Source organism: Strigops habroptila, chromosome 9, assembly GCF_004027225.2.
Source record: "Strigops habroptila isolate Jane chromosome 9, bStrHab1.2.pri, whole genome shotgun sequence".
Lineage (NCBI taxonomy): Eukaryota > Metazoa > Chordata > Aves > Psittaciformes > Psittacidae > Strigops > Strigops habroptila.
The window spans coordinates 7,402,474-7,419,688 of NC_044285.2; the positions used below are offsets into that span (position 1 = coordinate 7,402,474).

Genomic DNA, 17,215 nt, shown 5'->3' on the forward strand with positions numbered 1-17,215 from the left:
CCAGTCACGAGAAGTTGTAGGTGACAGGGAACCTGAAGAAAGTATGTTTGGGGTTGCTCAGGCTTTGGCTCAGAATAGATGTGATTGCTATAGTGATATCATGCTACATGTGTTTTGGGGAAAGATCTCATTTCCTGGTCATGGGTATCATGGAGTGGGACTGGCACGTTTTGAAGGGAACCTCATCTAGTTACTTCTACTAGGAATTAGTCATAAATATGGGAAAAGAGTGATATACCTACGAAAATGAGGAGCTCAAAGATGTCCTGAATTGCTCTTGCAGGAGGGCTTTTATTGAGAGCAGCCTCTGAGCTGAAGGACAGTGGGAGGATAGGCGTGATTGCAAGATGCCTGAGTGATGCACGTTGGCTGATCTTTGCCGACATTCATCTTCACTGAAGATGGGATAGTTCACTCATGAAGATGAATGTTGTGGCACAGCTCTGTCATTGCATACCTTTCCCATATGTCTCATGAGAGTTTTTATGTTATGGGGAATATTAGCAGTGCTCTTGTCAGAAGGAAGCTGAGTGACACTTCTGCTCTATTTTATTGCCTCTTCGCGAAGTGACAGGATACATCCATGATAAACAGAGTTGCAGTTACTATAAGATCATCTAATTCACTTGCTGTCTTGGCACCTTTTATGCACTGAATAATATTCCTTTCCTGCAAATTATTTAAGGAACTATGGCAGTATGCTGAATTGGTGACAGCGTACTTGTCCCTTTGGTTTCATGGCTCATTCTCAGCCTATTATCTAACCTCCAGGTTTTTTAGACAATAGTCAGTTCACAGGTAATGATTAGTGGTTTGTTCTCACACCACCATGAAGGACTTGGCTGTTTGGTGATCATAAAGGTGTCAGAATTATGTCTTCTCTTTTCAGCATCTTTATCATTGTATTAGATGAAATCATCTAACATTAGCAGGCCACCCCTCAGTCCTAATGATATCTACAAGGGAGAGCTGAGACACCAGTCAGTCGGAGAGTGCCTGCCTGACCTTTACATTACAACTGAAAGCCTTAAGAGCAAGATGGCTGTGGGAATATCCTGTCTGCAATCTTGACAATAAAGATGCCTTAACAAGGATTTGGACCTTGAAAAGGAAGTTGTGTTGTGCATTTTCCAATTTCCAACATGCAGACCCCAAAATAACAGCCATGCCCTGTAAATTGTTAAGTCCTGGGGGTTTTATGTGTTAGTAAAGCATGTTTCATTTGGCAGCCACACTTAGAGAAGTAAGAAGGTCAAGGCATGTAAAATGAGGACACAAGACTCCAGGTGATAAAAGGATTTTGGACAAATGGAATGGCGATAAATAGTTTACTTTCCATTTGAACTCTGTTTTGAAATGGACTAGAAATCTGGGATACTGGTATTTTCTTTGGCCATTTTAGCCTAAGCTGATATAACGTCATATTCCATCACCCACCAGTGCTTTGCACTGCAGACAGGAAGTCTAAAGATGAGATGACCAAGAGATGATGTTCTTGTGTAGCTTGGTGCTTTTGAATTCCTGAGACACAGTCCAGCTCCTTCACTGACCTGTCTGTATCTTTGGCCAAGTGGCTTCACCTGTCTGTGTCTCACTTTTACCCATCTATAAAGGATAGAAAATTAGAGTTACTTATCTGCCATGCAAAGAATGGGAATAGATAAATGGGAAGGAAGTTTTAATTAGATAATGCTTGCAAAGGTCTTTTAAGCACAAAGAATTATTGTGCAGAGTAAGTGATAAGTAGTCTTATAATTATTATTAATTAACTCTCCATTCTAGGCTATGCTAGAAATTTGCTACCTGTACATGATTTCTGAAGGAAAACAGAAAGCAAAATGGTTTCACTATTACAAAGTGACTGAAAGGCACAGCAGATACAGCTTGCATGCTGATTTAAAAAAGCACACTTTGGCCTCTTGTTTTCTTTCCAATAATCAGTGTATTAGTTTCTAGATGATATGTGAGGCTTTGAACGCTCTGAAAGAGAACACAAATAAGGTGGTGAGGACTAGATGTTGCTAGGGTCTCTTTTTCCTTCCCTCTTCCTTGCTTGTTAATTTAGGCTTCAAGCTGGTGTGGTAGAATGTTGTGATGAAGAGGGGTGAGGAATTAAAACTATCAGCCTGTGGAGGAACAGGGAGGCAATAGAGCCATCTTGGGGTGATAGCAGTAGATGGAGAGGGAGGCAAAGAGGAAAAATGCAATTTTTTAGGTTTCTTTTAAAATGGATTCAGAGCTACTGCATTGTATGATGGATTGTAAGGAGACCAGATTATATGCAGTAAGAAGTGCTAAGCCACTGTCCATCATATTCGAAAAATCCTGGCAGTCAGGTGAAGTTCCCGATGACTGGAAGAAGGGTAATATAACCCTCATTTTCAAGAAGGGGAAGGTGGAAGACCCGGGGAACTACAGACCAGTCAGCCTCACCTCTGTGCCTGGCAAAATCTTGGAACAGTTTCTCCTGGAAAACATGCTAAGGCACATGAAAAACAACGAGGTGGTTGGTGACAGCCAACATGGCTTCACTAAGGGGAAATCCTGCCTGACCAATTTGGTGGCCTTCTATGATGGAGCCACGGAACTGATGGACAGGGGCAGAGCAGTTGATGTCATCTACCTGGACTTGTGCAGAGCATTCGACACTGTCCCACATGACATCCTTGTCTCTAAATTGGAGAGACATCAATTTGATAGATGGACCACTCGGTGGATAAAAAACTGGCTCGATGGCCGCACGCAAAGAGTTGTGGTAAATGGCTCGATGTCCAGTTGGAAACCTGTAACGAGTGGTGTCCCTCAGGGATCGGTGTTGGGACCGGTCCTGTTCAACATCTTTGTCGGTGACATGGACAGTGGGATTGAGTGCGCCCTCAGCAAGTTTGCCGATGACACCAAGCTGTGTGGTTCGGTTGATACGCTGGAGGGAAGGGATGCCATCCAGAGGGACCTTGACACGCTTGTGAGGTGGGCCGATGCCAACCTTATGAAGTTTAACCAAGGCAAGTGCAAGGTCCTACACCTGGGTTGGGGCAACCCCAGGCACTGCTACAGGCTGGGCAGAGAAGAGATTCAGAGCAGCCCTGCAGAAAAGGACTTGGGGGTGTTGGTTGACGAGAAGCTTAACATGAGCCGGCAGTGTGCGCTTGCAGCCCAGAAAGCCAACCGCATCCTGGGCTGCATCAAAAGAAGCGTGGCCAGCAGGTCGAAGGAGGTGATCCTGCCCCTCTACTCTGCTCTTGTGAGACCCCACTTGGAGTACTGTGTACAGTTCTGGTGTCCTCAACATAAAAAGGACATGGAGCTGTTGGAGCGAGTCCAGAGGAGGGCCACGAGGATGATAAGAGGGCTGGAGCACCTCCCATATGAAGACAGGCTGAGAAAGTTGGGGCTGTTCAGCCTGGAGAAGAGAAGGCTGCGTGGTGACCTCATAGCAGCCTTCCAGTATCTGAAGGGGGTCTACAAGGATGCTGGGGAGGGACTCTTCCTTAGGGACTGTAGTGGTAGGACAAGGGGTAATGGGTTCAAACTTAAACAGAGGAAGTTTAGATTAGATATAAGGAAGAAGTTCTTTACAGGGAGGGTGGTGAAGCACTGGAATGGGTTGCCCAGGGAGGTTGTGGATGCTCCATCCCTGGCAGTGTTCAAGGCCAGGTTGGACAGAGCCTTGAGCCACATGGTTTAGGGCAAGGTGTCTCTGCCCATGGCAGGGGGGTTGGAACTAGATGATCTTAAGGTCCTTTCCAACCCTTACGATTCTATGATTCTATGATTCTATAATACGTGATCATTTACACTGCGTACACACAGGTGGTTTTTCTTCTTAATGCATGAGTGAAGAATATTGAAGCCTCACAAAGCCACCTGCAAACTTCCTGTTACTGCCAGATAGTTTGGTATAGATTGAAGGAGGTGTCAAGAAGTGATTCAGAAGTCTGGAAATATCTGTTCTGGGCGGGTAGTTTGCTGCAACAGCATCGGTTCTCAGAAGAAGAATGTGTTGCTAAGCAGTGTGGTGAGAGCTCTGTGCACCAGTTCTCTCAGGATCAGGCAATCTGAGCACAGCCAGGAGTATGGACCATTGATAACAGCATAATGTCAAGGTCAGAGGTGTCTGGTGCTGCAAAACCTCTGGCAATTTTAGATAAAAGAGTCATTTTTGGCTGCATAATTACCAAACTTAGAGAAAGAAGCCTTTAATGGAGCATTAGGGACAGGTGAGAATAATGCATATGTAAGATATTTAGGCAGCACTTACCTGCAAAGACTTGATTCTTCCCTCACCTCTACCTACAAATGTGACTTTGGAGGTGAGGACTAAGAAGATCTCAGCACTTTGTGACAGTTCTTTGTGAATAAGGTCATCTAATCTTCCAAGTCACACTGAGTATAATAGAGGCTATGGAGATAACTGCTTTCCTTAGGCACTATACAAGAAACTGTTCTCAATTATCCTTCACTGTCAAAATTAACAGGACCTCTATTAAATGTCATCCTTCTGAATTAAAAAGAAAATCATATCCTAGATCCACCAAAATATAATAGCTAAGTAGATGTTTCTATATTTGTGGGTTCGTTGCTTCTTTTTTTTTTCCTCTGAGTCTCTTGTCCAATATGAAGGTGGGTTATTTGCAAAAGAAATGTTGGGGTGAAGGGTTTAGCTTAGAATATAATCATAGGATTTTAGTTTTCCACCATGACTTCATGTTCATGTGCCATCTCTTGATCCAGTCAGTATCACTCACCCCACATGATCCTAACTATTAAATACGAGTGAAAACCCAGCAGAATTGTATTGTTTTGGAGAATTTGACAATAATAATTACCTTTTCTCTCCACTCTTTGAGTAAAAATGAACAGAGGCAGAATAAACCAGTATTGTAAATTTCAGGAGCTGAATTGCATCTTTTGGTTGCCTCTTCTGTTTTACATTTTAATGCAACATTGATGATAACATTTGTCAAAGAAACTTCACAGTCCTTCAGAATCAGAAGGTTTGGCAACAGCATAATTGGTGCAATGTGGGGAAAAATATTGTTTGAAAAGTACTTATGCATGCGATTTTTGCTGTGAGGCTTCTCCCTAAAGTGCATGAATTGTCTCTTCATTTCTGCAGAAAGAAAACTTCCTTACTCAGCCTAAAGTCATCTCTATATCAGAGCAAGTCTCCTGCTCGAGAGCCAGTCCTGGAACTAGATTGAGAAGCTCACTTTGAGATCTTGCAGTTTCAGTGAAGGGAATATCAAGGGCCTGAATGCACTAGGAGACCTTGATGACTCTGGCCAGCCTTGCTCAGGGTGACCCACACCCTCTGTCTATGGGCCCAGCAGCTCTAGTTGAGCACTGTCCTGGCCACTCAGTCCCTGTCTGAGCTCTGTTGTAGAGATGCTCCAGCTCAGTCACTGCTGCATCTGTGCTTTGCTGTCAATGCTGGTAATATGGATCCTGACCCATGGGCTGATCTCCTGGCTTGATCCAAACCTGCCTCATCACCACAAACAGTCTGATGATCCGGAAGTGTGGTTGAACCCATCTGCCATCCCTGGCCATGCTCTGCTTAGGTACTGTGAGAGATGATCCCGGCTGTTGAGGCCCCTGGCTTATGGGTTTCCACTTCAGGCTCAGCTCCCATCTTTTAGAGAGCAACCGGTCCTTGCTGCTCCCCCATAGGGAGAGGCTCAAGTCTTTGAAAAGGAGGGATCTAAAAAATGAAGTTGCTTCTCCTCTGTGTGTAATCTCTACCCAAACCTACTCTCTTCCACTTACTACTCAGCAAAAGCCTTTGATTGTATGTGAAATATGTGTATGTATGTCCTATTTTCATTTATTTATTTAATTCCTGGAATATACCTTTCTTCCTGTGGTGGAAGCGAATGGTTGGTTTGGTAGTATATTCATATTTTCTACATCTCCAAGCTGTCACAGAATATATTCACATAGCATTGTTCAGGACTGTGAATAGGTACCTGCATCTCTGAGCAAGATAATTTGGATGTCGGAAGCAATACAGCAGTGTTAGCTGAATGCACTAGTCTAAATATATCTGGGTGTGCTATATGAGCTAGTATTACCTGTCTTCTTCCTTATTTGCACCTTCACAAAATGAAACAAACTGTTATTTTCCTCTAAGAGTGCTGCCATCCATCAGCAGCATATGACTAGCTGTGCCCAGTACTGCCACACATGGTTCTGCTTCTTAACAGTGCACTACAGGTAGGTGCACTACTATGTTACTGGTTGTTGTTTAGCACTCTGTTATTGTTGTATCTGGGGTTGGATTGGTTGTACTTGCATGGGGCTTTCCCAGTTGTGGTACAATGACTGGTTGAGTTTGGAGCCCATCTACGGTGAGATGAAAGCTCATTCAGGGAGGTTGCTTCTCCGAATGCTTAGTTCTCTCCTGGCTGCTCCAAATGTGCATCTACAAGTGAAAACCACCTACTTCCCCCCCCTCTTTCTCTTCTTCCAGAAACCACTACCGCTGCAGTGCAGCTGCAGGACGAGGCATGAAAGGAAATTTCTACTACACACTCACCTTCAGCATCAAGTTCCCTCATAAAGATGATGTCTGCTACCTGGCCTACCATTACCCCTATACCTACTCTACAATGATGGTAATGCTGATATCCACCTAGATAAGCTAATGGGCCTGACAGGTCAGAGATGCTTGGGTCTGTGTAGATTTTGAGGTAGTACAGAGGACTGTTTTCACAGGCAGTTAATGATCATGATGCTGTTACTGCCTTGTTTGCAACCGCAGCCCCTTCCAGCTCTGAAGCCTCTCTTTGCAGGAGAAAAGAATTCTTTGTATGGGATAAGCTGGGGTACAAACCATTAGTGCTTATAGCGGTTATAATGCAAACCAAAGACGTCTCTGTTTGGTTAGGGCTGCAGGAGCCTCCTCCTGGAGGAGTGGGAAGCAGTGGGCTAAAGCTAATGGCAACTCAGAAGTGAAAGCTGCCTGCTCCCCCTTCTGACAGAGGGTAACAGCTCAGCTTTCAGAGCTGCACCCAGCAGTACCACAGTGCTGGACCTCATTTGAATGCTTGGTCAACTGCTCCCTCTGGGCCAGCTGGAGTGTCAGTAGGCATTTGGGACACCCCCACCAGTGCTGTCAGTATAGACACTGAAAGAATACAAGCTCGAGGTGTAAACTGTATTACTGAGTTAACAAAGTTTGCTTCCTGGGGAAGGATTTGTTTTCTGCAGCCCCTTCTGGCCAGGGATGGATGGTAAAGAATTTTCTGGGAAATGCATCCAATGTGCTTTCTCTGAGATTGGAGAGACCAAGGTCTGAAAGGAAAGTAGGATAAAAGAAGGAAAATGAGTAGTTCTGGGTATGGCTTTGCTTTGTTGTTGAAGATGAGGAAGATGTTACCGAAAATGAAGGTGTACAGTGCAAAGTGGATCAGTTCCTCTTCCTTCTCTCCTCAATTTCTATTGTCAACCCTTTTTCTTCTGGGCAGTAAATACTGGTGTGGGTTGGTGAAATTTGGGCTTACTCTATTTTTAATAATGGTATTAGTTTACCATTACCAGATGTGAAAGATTATGCTTTCAAGGGAGACAATGTCCTCTCTCACTTACTAGCCGTGCGGCTTGGCATGCCAGTATAGTTAGGCTTAGATTAATTCCCGCTCAAACAACAGTCTCTTTTCAGCTGCTTTGCATCCCATTATAGATATTCAAAGAAACTGCTTCCAACATCTGGGAGAGAGCCAGTCAAGCCTTCACAGTCCAAAATATAGCTGCCAGCTCACTTCTCATTAGGCTTATGGGTGCCAGTTACTCCTCAAAATCAATGAGGAAGAGAGTATGCTCCAGTAGTGGGGTTTGACCTGTAGCTTTGAAGAAATGTATATCCTATGGTCTGCAGGGGAAAAGACAAATGCAGTACTGAAGAATTGGGTGGGCTTACTCACCACCATACTTGATTACTGAAATGCAGTGCTTCATCATTATTTTACTGTTATTGATTTCTATCTTCTGCTGGCACAAAAGAGAGAGAGACTTGAAGAGTTTGTATACTCTGGGAATCCCTGAATATCTCACATGCTCCTGAATGAATGGAATAGAGATGAAAAAGATGTTATTCCTAGACTTGCAGGGCCAAGTCCTGAAGTATTTCACTGCCTCTTCAAATCAAATGCTCGTTGAAGTTAAAGGGAATTTTGCCTCAGGAAAAGTTTAAATGAACTCAGACTCAGTAAGGACCACAAAATTGGGTAAATGGGAGTTATGGATGGGAGAGATTGATGGATTGTCATGCCCAGCTCTTTAGCCAAAGCAAAATTGTTGCCTCAAATAATTCTAAAAGGTTTCTTTGCTTGGACTAATTTAAAATGTTGAGTGATGCAATTTACACATTTCCATGTTACTTTAACTTCCACAGTAAATAAACTAAATCAGGTTTGTCCACCACTAGATTTCATTAGAAAGCATTTGTCCACTGGTGAAGTATGTTGGCTTTACATATCAGTAATAAATTAAAAGTTATTACAAACCCAAGGGCTCAATTAAATATATAGTGCTTTGGGGAAGAAGATAAATTTGTATATGGAGTTAGTAATATGAAAATGTTTTTAAATATCATATATATTTAATAGTTACAGGCATATTTACAGTAAATACATATTGCAGAATCCTATTTGAACTGGATGCACTCTGCAGTTCATTACTTTTTGCCCATTAGTAATTACATTTATTTTATGAACAGTAATTCATCTATTTTTACATCATAGTGTTTAATTGTTTAGCTATCTAGTTGAAATCTCTGTGGCAGCTATACCCAATTAAGTTTCACTGGCTACCAGGAACATGAGTAAATGATTATATTGAGTTCTCTGTATCTATGAGAGATCTAATAATTGAATTTACTTTATAGAGCAGTATGTTAATTGTTTTATGGCATAGATGACTGTAAATTTCAGTTCTGTGTTTGCATTCAAATGGAAACTGGGAAAGCAGTCTAAAAGACAGCAAGCTCTAAGCATTCAGCGACCTGGTCTAGTGGAAGGTGTCCCTGTCCATGGCAGGGAGGTGCAGAACCAGATGATCTTTAATGTCCTTTCGAACCCGAACCAGCCTATGTTTCTATGAATATCTTGTACTATAAATGTTGGTTAAAATTTAGCCCTGGCTTGTAAAGGCAAGGGTTGTTCAGTGAATTGATGTGGTTTAGTTTCTGTTAGGACAAGTGTGCAAACTGCACTGTATCTGCTTCTACCACCCAGGAGACAACTGGTGTTCCACAACATTTAGCAACACCCTGCAATGGGATTACTTACGCTAATCTTGCAATTGCAGTGTAAACAGAGAACTACACGTCATCTGGTGTGTGGGTGACAAGTGGCTACGTGTCTAATGAGGAGATCAGAATTTGTTCCAAAAATTATTCTTTTTTTTTCTTTTAAGCTGCCAATCCTTTTTCTCAAATTTCTCAAGAAGCTGTTGGACAAAATTGTTTTTAAAACTTTGTGGGGGGAGGAGAGGAGAAGAAAATCTCCTTTTAAAATAACTTCTTGGAAAGACACTTCAAATTTCCCACTCCTGATTGTACAAAATGTCCTTTTGATGTAAACTTTTTGGCTGCCTCTGGTGAGGAGTTATTCCTGAGTTTCACTGGCATGTGCTTGACAGCTAACCAGTCAGTTCTATAACGGCTCAAAATTGGTTGAGTTCTCTCACATTTCTTATGAACATATAAGTCCTTATGAAAATATAAGGAGTAGGCAGTTCTCTTTTGGGCTCCGCATATGCACAGAAATTACTTTACACTAATAAGAGAAGCATCTGGGAACTGTTCAGGTAAAATCATAATGCGGTTTGGGTTGGAAGGAACAGTTAAAGTTCATCTAATCCAAGCCCTCTGCAAGAAGCAGGGACATCTCCAACAAGTAAATAGTTCTGTTGCATCTTCAGTGAACTGGGATATATTCTGAATGGCTTGTGCATATCTGTGGGATTTAAAAAGTGATGATATTAACTGGCAGAAGAGAGAAGCTGGGAAGTTAGCAAGAGATGAAATTAGTACCAATAATAATACACAGCTCGTGGAATAAAATCAGATTTTATAGACGGTGAACTCATTTAGAAGTCTGCTTCCTTGTTTCTTTCTCAGGCCCATCTTGATATCCTGGAACGAAGTAGGAACCCCAAGAAGGTTTACTGGAGGCAGCAGACGCTCTGCCAGACGCTAGGAGGAAATCTATGCCCATTGCTCACAATCACTGCCATGCCAGAATCTAAAAAAAGAGATGACTTGGAGCAATTCTGTAAGTAGTCAAATCAAGCTTTAAAAAAGGTGCTGGTGAGTTGCGGTCACGTCAGCAGTGGCAATGACAACCTATTTTGTGAATATAGTGATTTTCTTGCCTTCCTCATTTTAGAAAAAGGCATATAAATACGGGGAATAGCCAATCACAATGCGCTTTTAAATCACAGATTTATACAGAGGAGGGAGGAGAGCTGACACCATTTTTCACTTTGAATTTTTCTTTAATGATCTGAAACAATTACAAATATCTCCAACAGCAAGAAACTGTTCAAGTAACCAAGTAACTAATTCAACAAGAAGTTTGGGATTTCTGTTGCTGGTGTTTGTGTATGCGTATCTTCCATGTTGAAATGATTTATGTATTTTGAGGTCTCAAACTTGCAAAAAACACTCAAAACACATCCCCCCACCCCTTCCCAGTTGTGGACAGCAATTAAAGTGTTCTGGTGATATTCCAGCTCTTCCAACATGTCCAGTAGACCTATCTGGACACCATACAGCTCCTTGCATTCTGTCTGAGTCCTAGCTGATGGTTTACTATCTAATGGTAAATATTATAACTGCCACGTTCTATCTAGAGTTGGTTATTTTTCATTGTGAAAGTCAAAGATTTACACCTTCAGTGGCCTTGATCAACAAGATTAAAATATGCAAGTTGTATCCAACAGCAAGTGATAAGATGCTGGTTAGCATCATATTGGCTTAGCTTTGATTTGAGAACCTAAATGACTACTTCTATATAGGTTGGCTTTCTTATGTCAGTAATAAGGCATAAACAGATTTATTTATTTACTTATTTTTTTAATCTCAGCAATTCACACATCCATAACACAGGCTGAAAACTTTGCAGGAGTGTGGAAATTTAAATTGTCTTAAGATCTTTTTGGATGTTAAACAACTACATATCATTACCTCACTGAGATATTAGGCTAGAAGCATCCAAAGGGATTCTGTGTTATGAACCACGTTTCTCATTTCAGAATTCTCTTTCTAGGATGTGATGATACATGAGTAGGAGTCCTCATAAAGTCCATGTTACATAAAGGAAGCTCAAACACTGGTGGAAATTATTGCTATCTTTCCTGATTCAGGTTTAGAGTACTGTGCAGTTATGCCAACATTACAGTGTAATCATCCTGAGCTCATACCTTTTTATTATAATAATTTTTTTATAAATTGAGCATTTACCCTGAATTAGCACATTTCTGAGCTAGAACGTGGTTTTCTAGGTTAAATCTTTAAGCCAAATTGCCCATTACACGTGGGCATTCATAAGATGTATGCACATACACAGCTTTAATGGTGGGGACTGGAGGCAGTGTCACAGAGAAAATCCGACTGTGGTGGTACAGTAACACGATTATTAGCACTACTTACACTACAGTAGCACATACAACACATGATTAGGGGATTTGGCTGAGGTGGGTGCTGTCCATGCCTGACATGAAGAGATCATTCCTGCCCTTAAGCACTGCTGTTCCATGATAATGATGATATAGAACAGAAAACCAGTGGGTGGGAGCTGTGGTTATATAAAGAAGCCTTTGGCACACTGCAGGTGGTCACCTGGTTAGATGGTAGCTGTCAACAGCAATTTTAAACCTCATGACAGAAAGGCTTAATAAGGCAGCTGAAAGTGAGTTGGAATACTGTATTTGAGGATTGGAGCCATCCGTAAGACACATGCAGTGAACAAGCTTTTCTGCCCAAGCGAGTATGCTTCTCTAATGAAGGTACAAAGCAAAAGCTAAGCTAATGTTTGAATTTACCAAAACAAGGACTTAGAGTGCATCAGTGATACCATGAGTGAATGTGTTAAACACTGAATTTAATCACCTTTGGCTTTGAAAGGACCTTTCCGAAAGATATGTTTTGTCATAAGAAAGCAAAGCAATCAATTTCAAAGTCTTCAGCATATTCACAAAACAACATTCTGGCTGTTTGAGCAATCCCACAATACGCCCAGGTCTACAATCATGCAGATACAGTGATCAGGATGAAAAAAACCTGGAAGGAAAACACAGGCTTGTACCAATGGAAGTAAAGCAGGAATAGTTAAGAATGTTTTCACCTTTGGCACCAGAGACAAGAGGGAAACATAATTTCACGCACTAATAATATGTGGGATTTTGTATCATCTACAGTCCTTGGGACTGAAACCTTACTGCACCAGGCATGGTACAGTATGGCAGAACAGATGGCCTCCGTGTGTGCAGGATGCACGGTCTATATGCAAGACACTGAGAGGCACAGATGCTGAAATAAGGATCACTAGGAAACAACAGCACAATACTGACCAATGCAGTAATACTCGCAAGAGGCACATGCTGTTAGGGAGTGTCATGATATAAATGTGACTATATTAGAAGGTGTTGTCAGTTTCTGGAGCACTGTATTCTCAGAGTGTGACAGAATGCATCTTCAGTGTTAAAAGACAGTCTGGCAGGTTTTCAAAGGTCATTGACCTGCCTATGAAGACAAGCCTTATTCAGCACAGGTATGCTGAAAGATTCATAAAGGATCTATGAACAGTTTGAAGAGATGCTTGTTTTGAAAGCCTCAGGCTTTTTGTAAGATTCAGCATCTCAGTTATGTGGCTGAAGTCCTCTTTATTTTCAAGAGAAAGAAATATCCCCTGGTTTGTGATATTACGTGCATTCAGTGGGAGCTTGTAGTTCTGACTGAAATGCCACAAAATCATGTGCCACTGAACAACTCTTCCTCTGAAGCTTTGCAATGCAATGTGATTGAGGATTTCCTAGATCTATCCATGAACCAGCTGAGCTCAATGAAAACCCAGTTGTCTGAACTGAAATAGAAACTGGGGGAAAGACAGTGTTAAGGCAAGGCAACACAGTTTCTCTCCAGTTTCAAGGACTATAAAAGTAAACACCAATACTCTTAGGTGATGAAAATATTTGTTGTTCTATCAAGGGGAAGAACAGCAAAACAGCATACCATGTTTCATGCTGTGGGGATGCCTCTAGGCAAATCTGAATAATCATGTCTGTGCTTATGTTGTTTAAGCAGCTTGGATAAATACGGCTTTTGGGGACACAGCCTAATTTTTGCTGCTTTGTGTGGCTTTGATCAGCAGTTACTTCTCAGTTTCCTTGTCTTGTATGACATGCCCTTCTCTCTCTGAAGTGGTTTGGCTGATGGAAGAACCTATTTGCCAATATTTTCTATGCTATAAACTTAACTCAAAAGCAACAGGTTTGGTCCCTTCATACTTAACTCTGGGGAAAAAACCCTTTCACCCTTAATAATAACTCCCACTGGTTTGTACAGTCTCCATGCACACCTATTGCAACTTGAGAAGTGATGTGGAGCTGCAGCACTGAGGAACTTAGCACACGGGTAACAAATAAAAATTGATAGCCCTTGTTCTTTCCTTCTGGTTCTGGCCAGTTTATAGGTTTTATGAGCTGCAGTCATTTCTCTTTCCAATCAAATTTGTTATTTCTCCTTTGTACATTTGTTAATCTGTACCTTGAGAGGTTCTTTTCAATAATGCCACTGGCACAGGTAAAATAGAAAGCTTGCCAGGACTTTGTAGCTGTTACACATGATCATACTTAGCACTCCAAATCCTTCTCTAGTACAGACACATGAGGAGTAAGAATCATCACTGATGAAGAGGCACTGTGTGGGTGAGGAGGGTTGGGAGGACAGAGTTACCAGCCCCAGTGGGAGTGCAGTGGAAAGGAGTTATTGTGGTACTGGAGGTACTGATAGGGTGGGAGTGGTGCAGGAACAGTGAGGGTATGGCATCCTCTGTGTCAACTGTGCTTAATTTTCCTTGTTCAACTCTTTCAGATTGGTCTTGTCAGGCTTTTGATTAATGTGGCCCTCGGATGGTTAAATTTGTCTGAGTTAAATTTATTAACGTGCACCTTGTTAATAGGAAGCACAAGCCATGCGCACTTGCATTCACCGCATACTGAAGGGAAGAAAAATGGGCTGCTGTTTGCCTTCATTATACGTTGTTTATATGAGGCTTTGATACTCACTTTAGGCTCCATTCTTCCTCCTCTTTGTGAGATGGTGGTGTACTGAATGATTTTTATTAAATGTTCAGTTCTTAAACTGATACGAAGAAGTGAGCCAGGAACTTTTTGGCTCCCTGTGCTTTGCATCTTAATCAAACAGCAGCTCAGTTACAAACAGCACAACTTTCAGTCACACTTTGATCAGTGTCTGTGGATGTCTGAAGGCTGCAACAGAAACTCTGAGGCTGGTCAGAGGTCCCTGCTGGGCTTTGAAGCTCCGCAGACTTGTACAGGTAGAAACTGGGAGGGTCTCTCTTGATGTTTTTGTTGTGTTTTAAACTTGCCCTTCCTGCCATCATATGAAGACCAAGTACCCAGCAAGGAGGGATGTCTTTGCTACTCATTCTAACTGCAGTAGCCCCCATAGTCTTCTGATAAAACCATTAGTTTCCCATTCTGACTGTGTGGGAAACAGCAATGATGAGACAAAGAGAGTAGTTTTTTGCACCATTATCTCTCTTTAATGTGTTTCTCTTTCCCTCCTCCTTATTCCTTCTCACAGAGTTAGATCCTGCAGATTTTACCTTCCATGATGGAGCAGGCATTTACTCTTTAGTCACTTCGTTCCTGGTTATGTTCGGTCTAGCCTTAGACATTGCCTGATAAGAGTTAAAGGGACTTTCAAAGGGAGAGCAACTCTTCACATCTTTCAGAGCATTCTCAAATGCAGAAACAGTGAGAATGATAAAGCTTCCAATCTTCTTGCCAACCCTCTGCTCAACGAAGTTAATAGGTGCTTGCAGAGCTCTGATTTTCTGTGGTTTGTCACACACAGCCCAGTGAAGGCAGTGTTAACAGCATGCACATGTTCTCAGTAATAGTTTGCAAACCCTTAATTCACAGTGTTATCCCTGTAAATGTGCAGAGCGTAACTGTACTGCTAGACTCCCTGGCAGACAGCTGACTAGACCCCGCAAATAGTAGGATACTGTTCGAAGTGGTAGAGCAAATGGACAGGTTAACTCTTCAAGTGTAAGTGAAAGATCTAAACACTCATATGAAGGCAATGATAAAATTTTCTTACAGTAAAGAAAATAGAGGACACCAATATGTTGCTAACATTAACAGAGTGATGGAATTAAAACCACCAAATGCAAAATGACTGATCGAAGAAGGACAGTTTGCACTGTGCTGTTTTGAGCTTGCCATGTGAGCGTTCCTCAGGAGGTGTTCCCTGAGCTGGAGTGGGTTAGCTCTTTCCTTTAGTTGGAGAAGGGAAAGGGGAGGACGTCTCTGAAGTGATGCAGAGTAGGTGTCATTCTGGTTGGTGCTAATAGACTGAAACAGTCCCAGAGGAATTCCTTGCAGGAATGAAGAATTCAATGGGTACAGTGCACTGCATCAGCTGACAACTGCCAGCAGAGCTGTATCCTCAGCTGAAGACAGGAGCATCATATACTGCTGTTGGGGTTAAATCCTGCATTCACTGAGGATGGTGTCAGTGTGCAGAGTGGGGTGGGACAATCGTCGTTTGTAGTATCACAAAGAAAGTAATTGCAAAGCTCTCTTCAAGGCTGGTTTTACTGCTGTGATTCCCATTGATATTACTGATTATGCAGTGTGTGTTATGAGTACTTCCCCCAGCTGACACACCCGACAAGTGTCCTTTTAGCAGTGTGTAGCATTACAGAGCTGAATTTAAAGTTAAACCTAAATGTCCCAGCTAATGAGCAGCAGTGGTGAGGGAAATTAAACAAGAATGACACTACCAAATGGATTTACATCTGTAATAGCTGTCATTTTGAGTTGCTCTTCTGTCATCACGTCCTCTTCATGCAAGGCTGCAGAAACCATTACGAATATTATCATAAAGAGATAATGACACCTGCTTATCTTAAATGTAGTCTTTTGGGGAGTTGAAACACATTTTCTGTTTAAGTCTAAGCATGTTTCTAAAGATGGAAAGAGTAATGTTTTGGGAATAGGTACAGCGGGATGCTTGTGCCCTTTGAATCTGCAGATGCTCCTAGAACTAGAAAGAGGGATAAAGTGAGACTAATGAGGTGTGTTTACTTGGTCTCATGTTAAACCTACAGAATCAACAAGACACAGTTGCTGGGAGACATATGCTAACATTTCTCAATTTGCTTGTACAAGCTATTTACGTTGTTGCTTTGCAACTTTGATCTTTTCTCAGAAACAAGCCCTTTACCTTTAAATATAATTTGCAGCAAAGAGCAATTCCTGAGCAGAGAACAGCAGAGGATGTGAATTGCAGAGGCCATTTATGCAGGATACTGGGAAATAATGATCATGTGGAAAATGTACACAGTTTAGTTAAGCACATTGATTAAATCAATATGATTCAAACAACTTAGTGCTCCAATCAGCTTAATCTCATTAAATGTAATTCAGGCCTCGATAATTGATTAATAATGCATTATAGTTTATGAATTATTGACTCCAAGTTATTATAACTGTGCCTGATCTCTCTGTGGCAACCAGTGTTGCATGTTAATTATGAAAGTTTCAGGCTCTCTCCTCTTGAATAACTTTTCTCAAAGCTGGATATGACATATCTCCTGGTGAAAGACGGATCAAATTAGATCAACGCCTTATTGGAGTTAGTCCGCCCCAAAGGAAAATGCACTCTTTAAAGGAAGCTCTCATCTAATAATGTTGAAGTGGGGAGGCAGAATGACCTGCTTTGATTGGTAATGATCTTTTCAAGCAGCCAGAAGTGCCTGTAGCAATTCAGCTGGAGTGCTAACCTGGCATTGTGCTGGTTGGAAACGGCTCACAACAGCAAGCGCATCTGTTGTTCTTCCACTGTTGTTGCAGTGCTACACCTTTTCCAGCACACATGCACACAGCACTCTAGCCAATGCTGCTGAACCCTTAGGTCACATTTGTATGCCAAATATAGAGCAATCCAGTTCCACAT

The 17,215-nt window shown here is 41.9% G+C and overlaps 1 protein-coding gene across 1 annotated transcript in view; it reads left to right on the forward strand.

Moving 5' to 3' along the window:
* AGBL1 (ATP/GTP binding protein like 1) overlaps positions 1 to 17,215 on the forward strand; it is a 268,169-nt gene that overhangs the window by 59,585 nt on the left and 191,369 nt on the right. The window contains exons 16-17 of the mRNA XM_030498061.1: positions 6,473 to 6,617; positions 10,124 to 10,277. Of these exons, the coding sequence (XP_030353921.1) occupies positions 6,473 to 6,617; positions 10,124 to 10,277 (299 nt within the window). The remainder of the gene's footprint in view (positions 1 to 6,472; positions 6,618 to 10,123; positions 10,278 to 17,215) is intronic.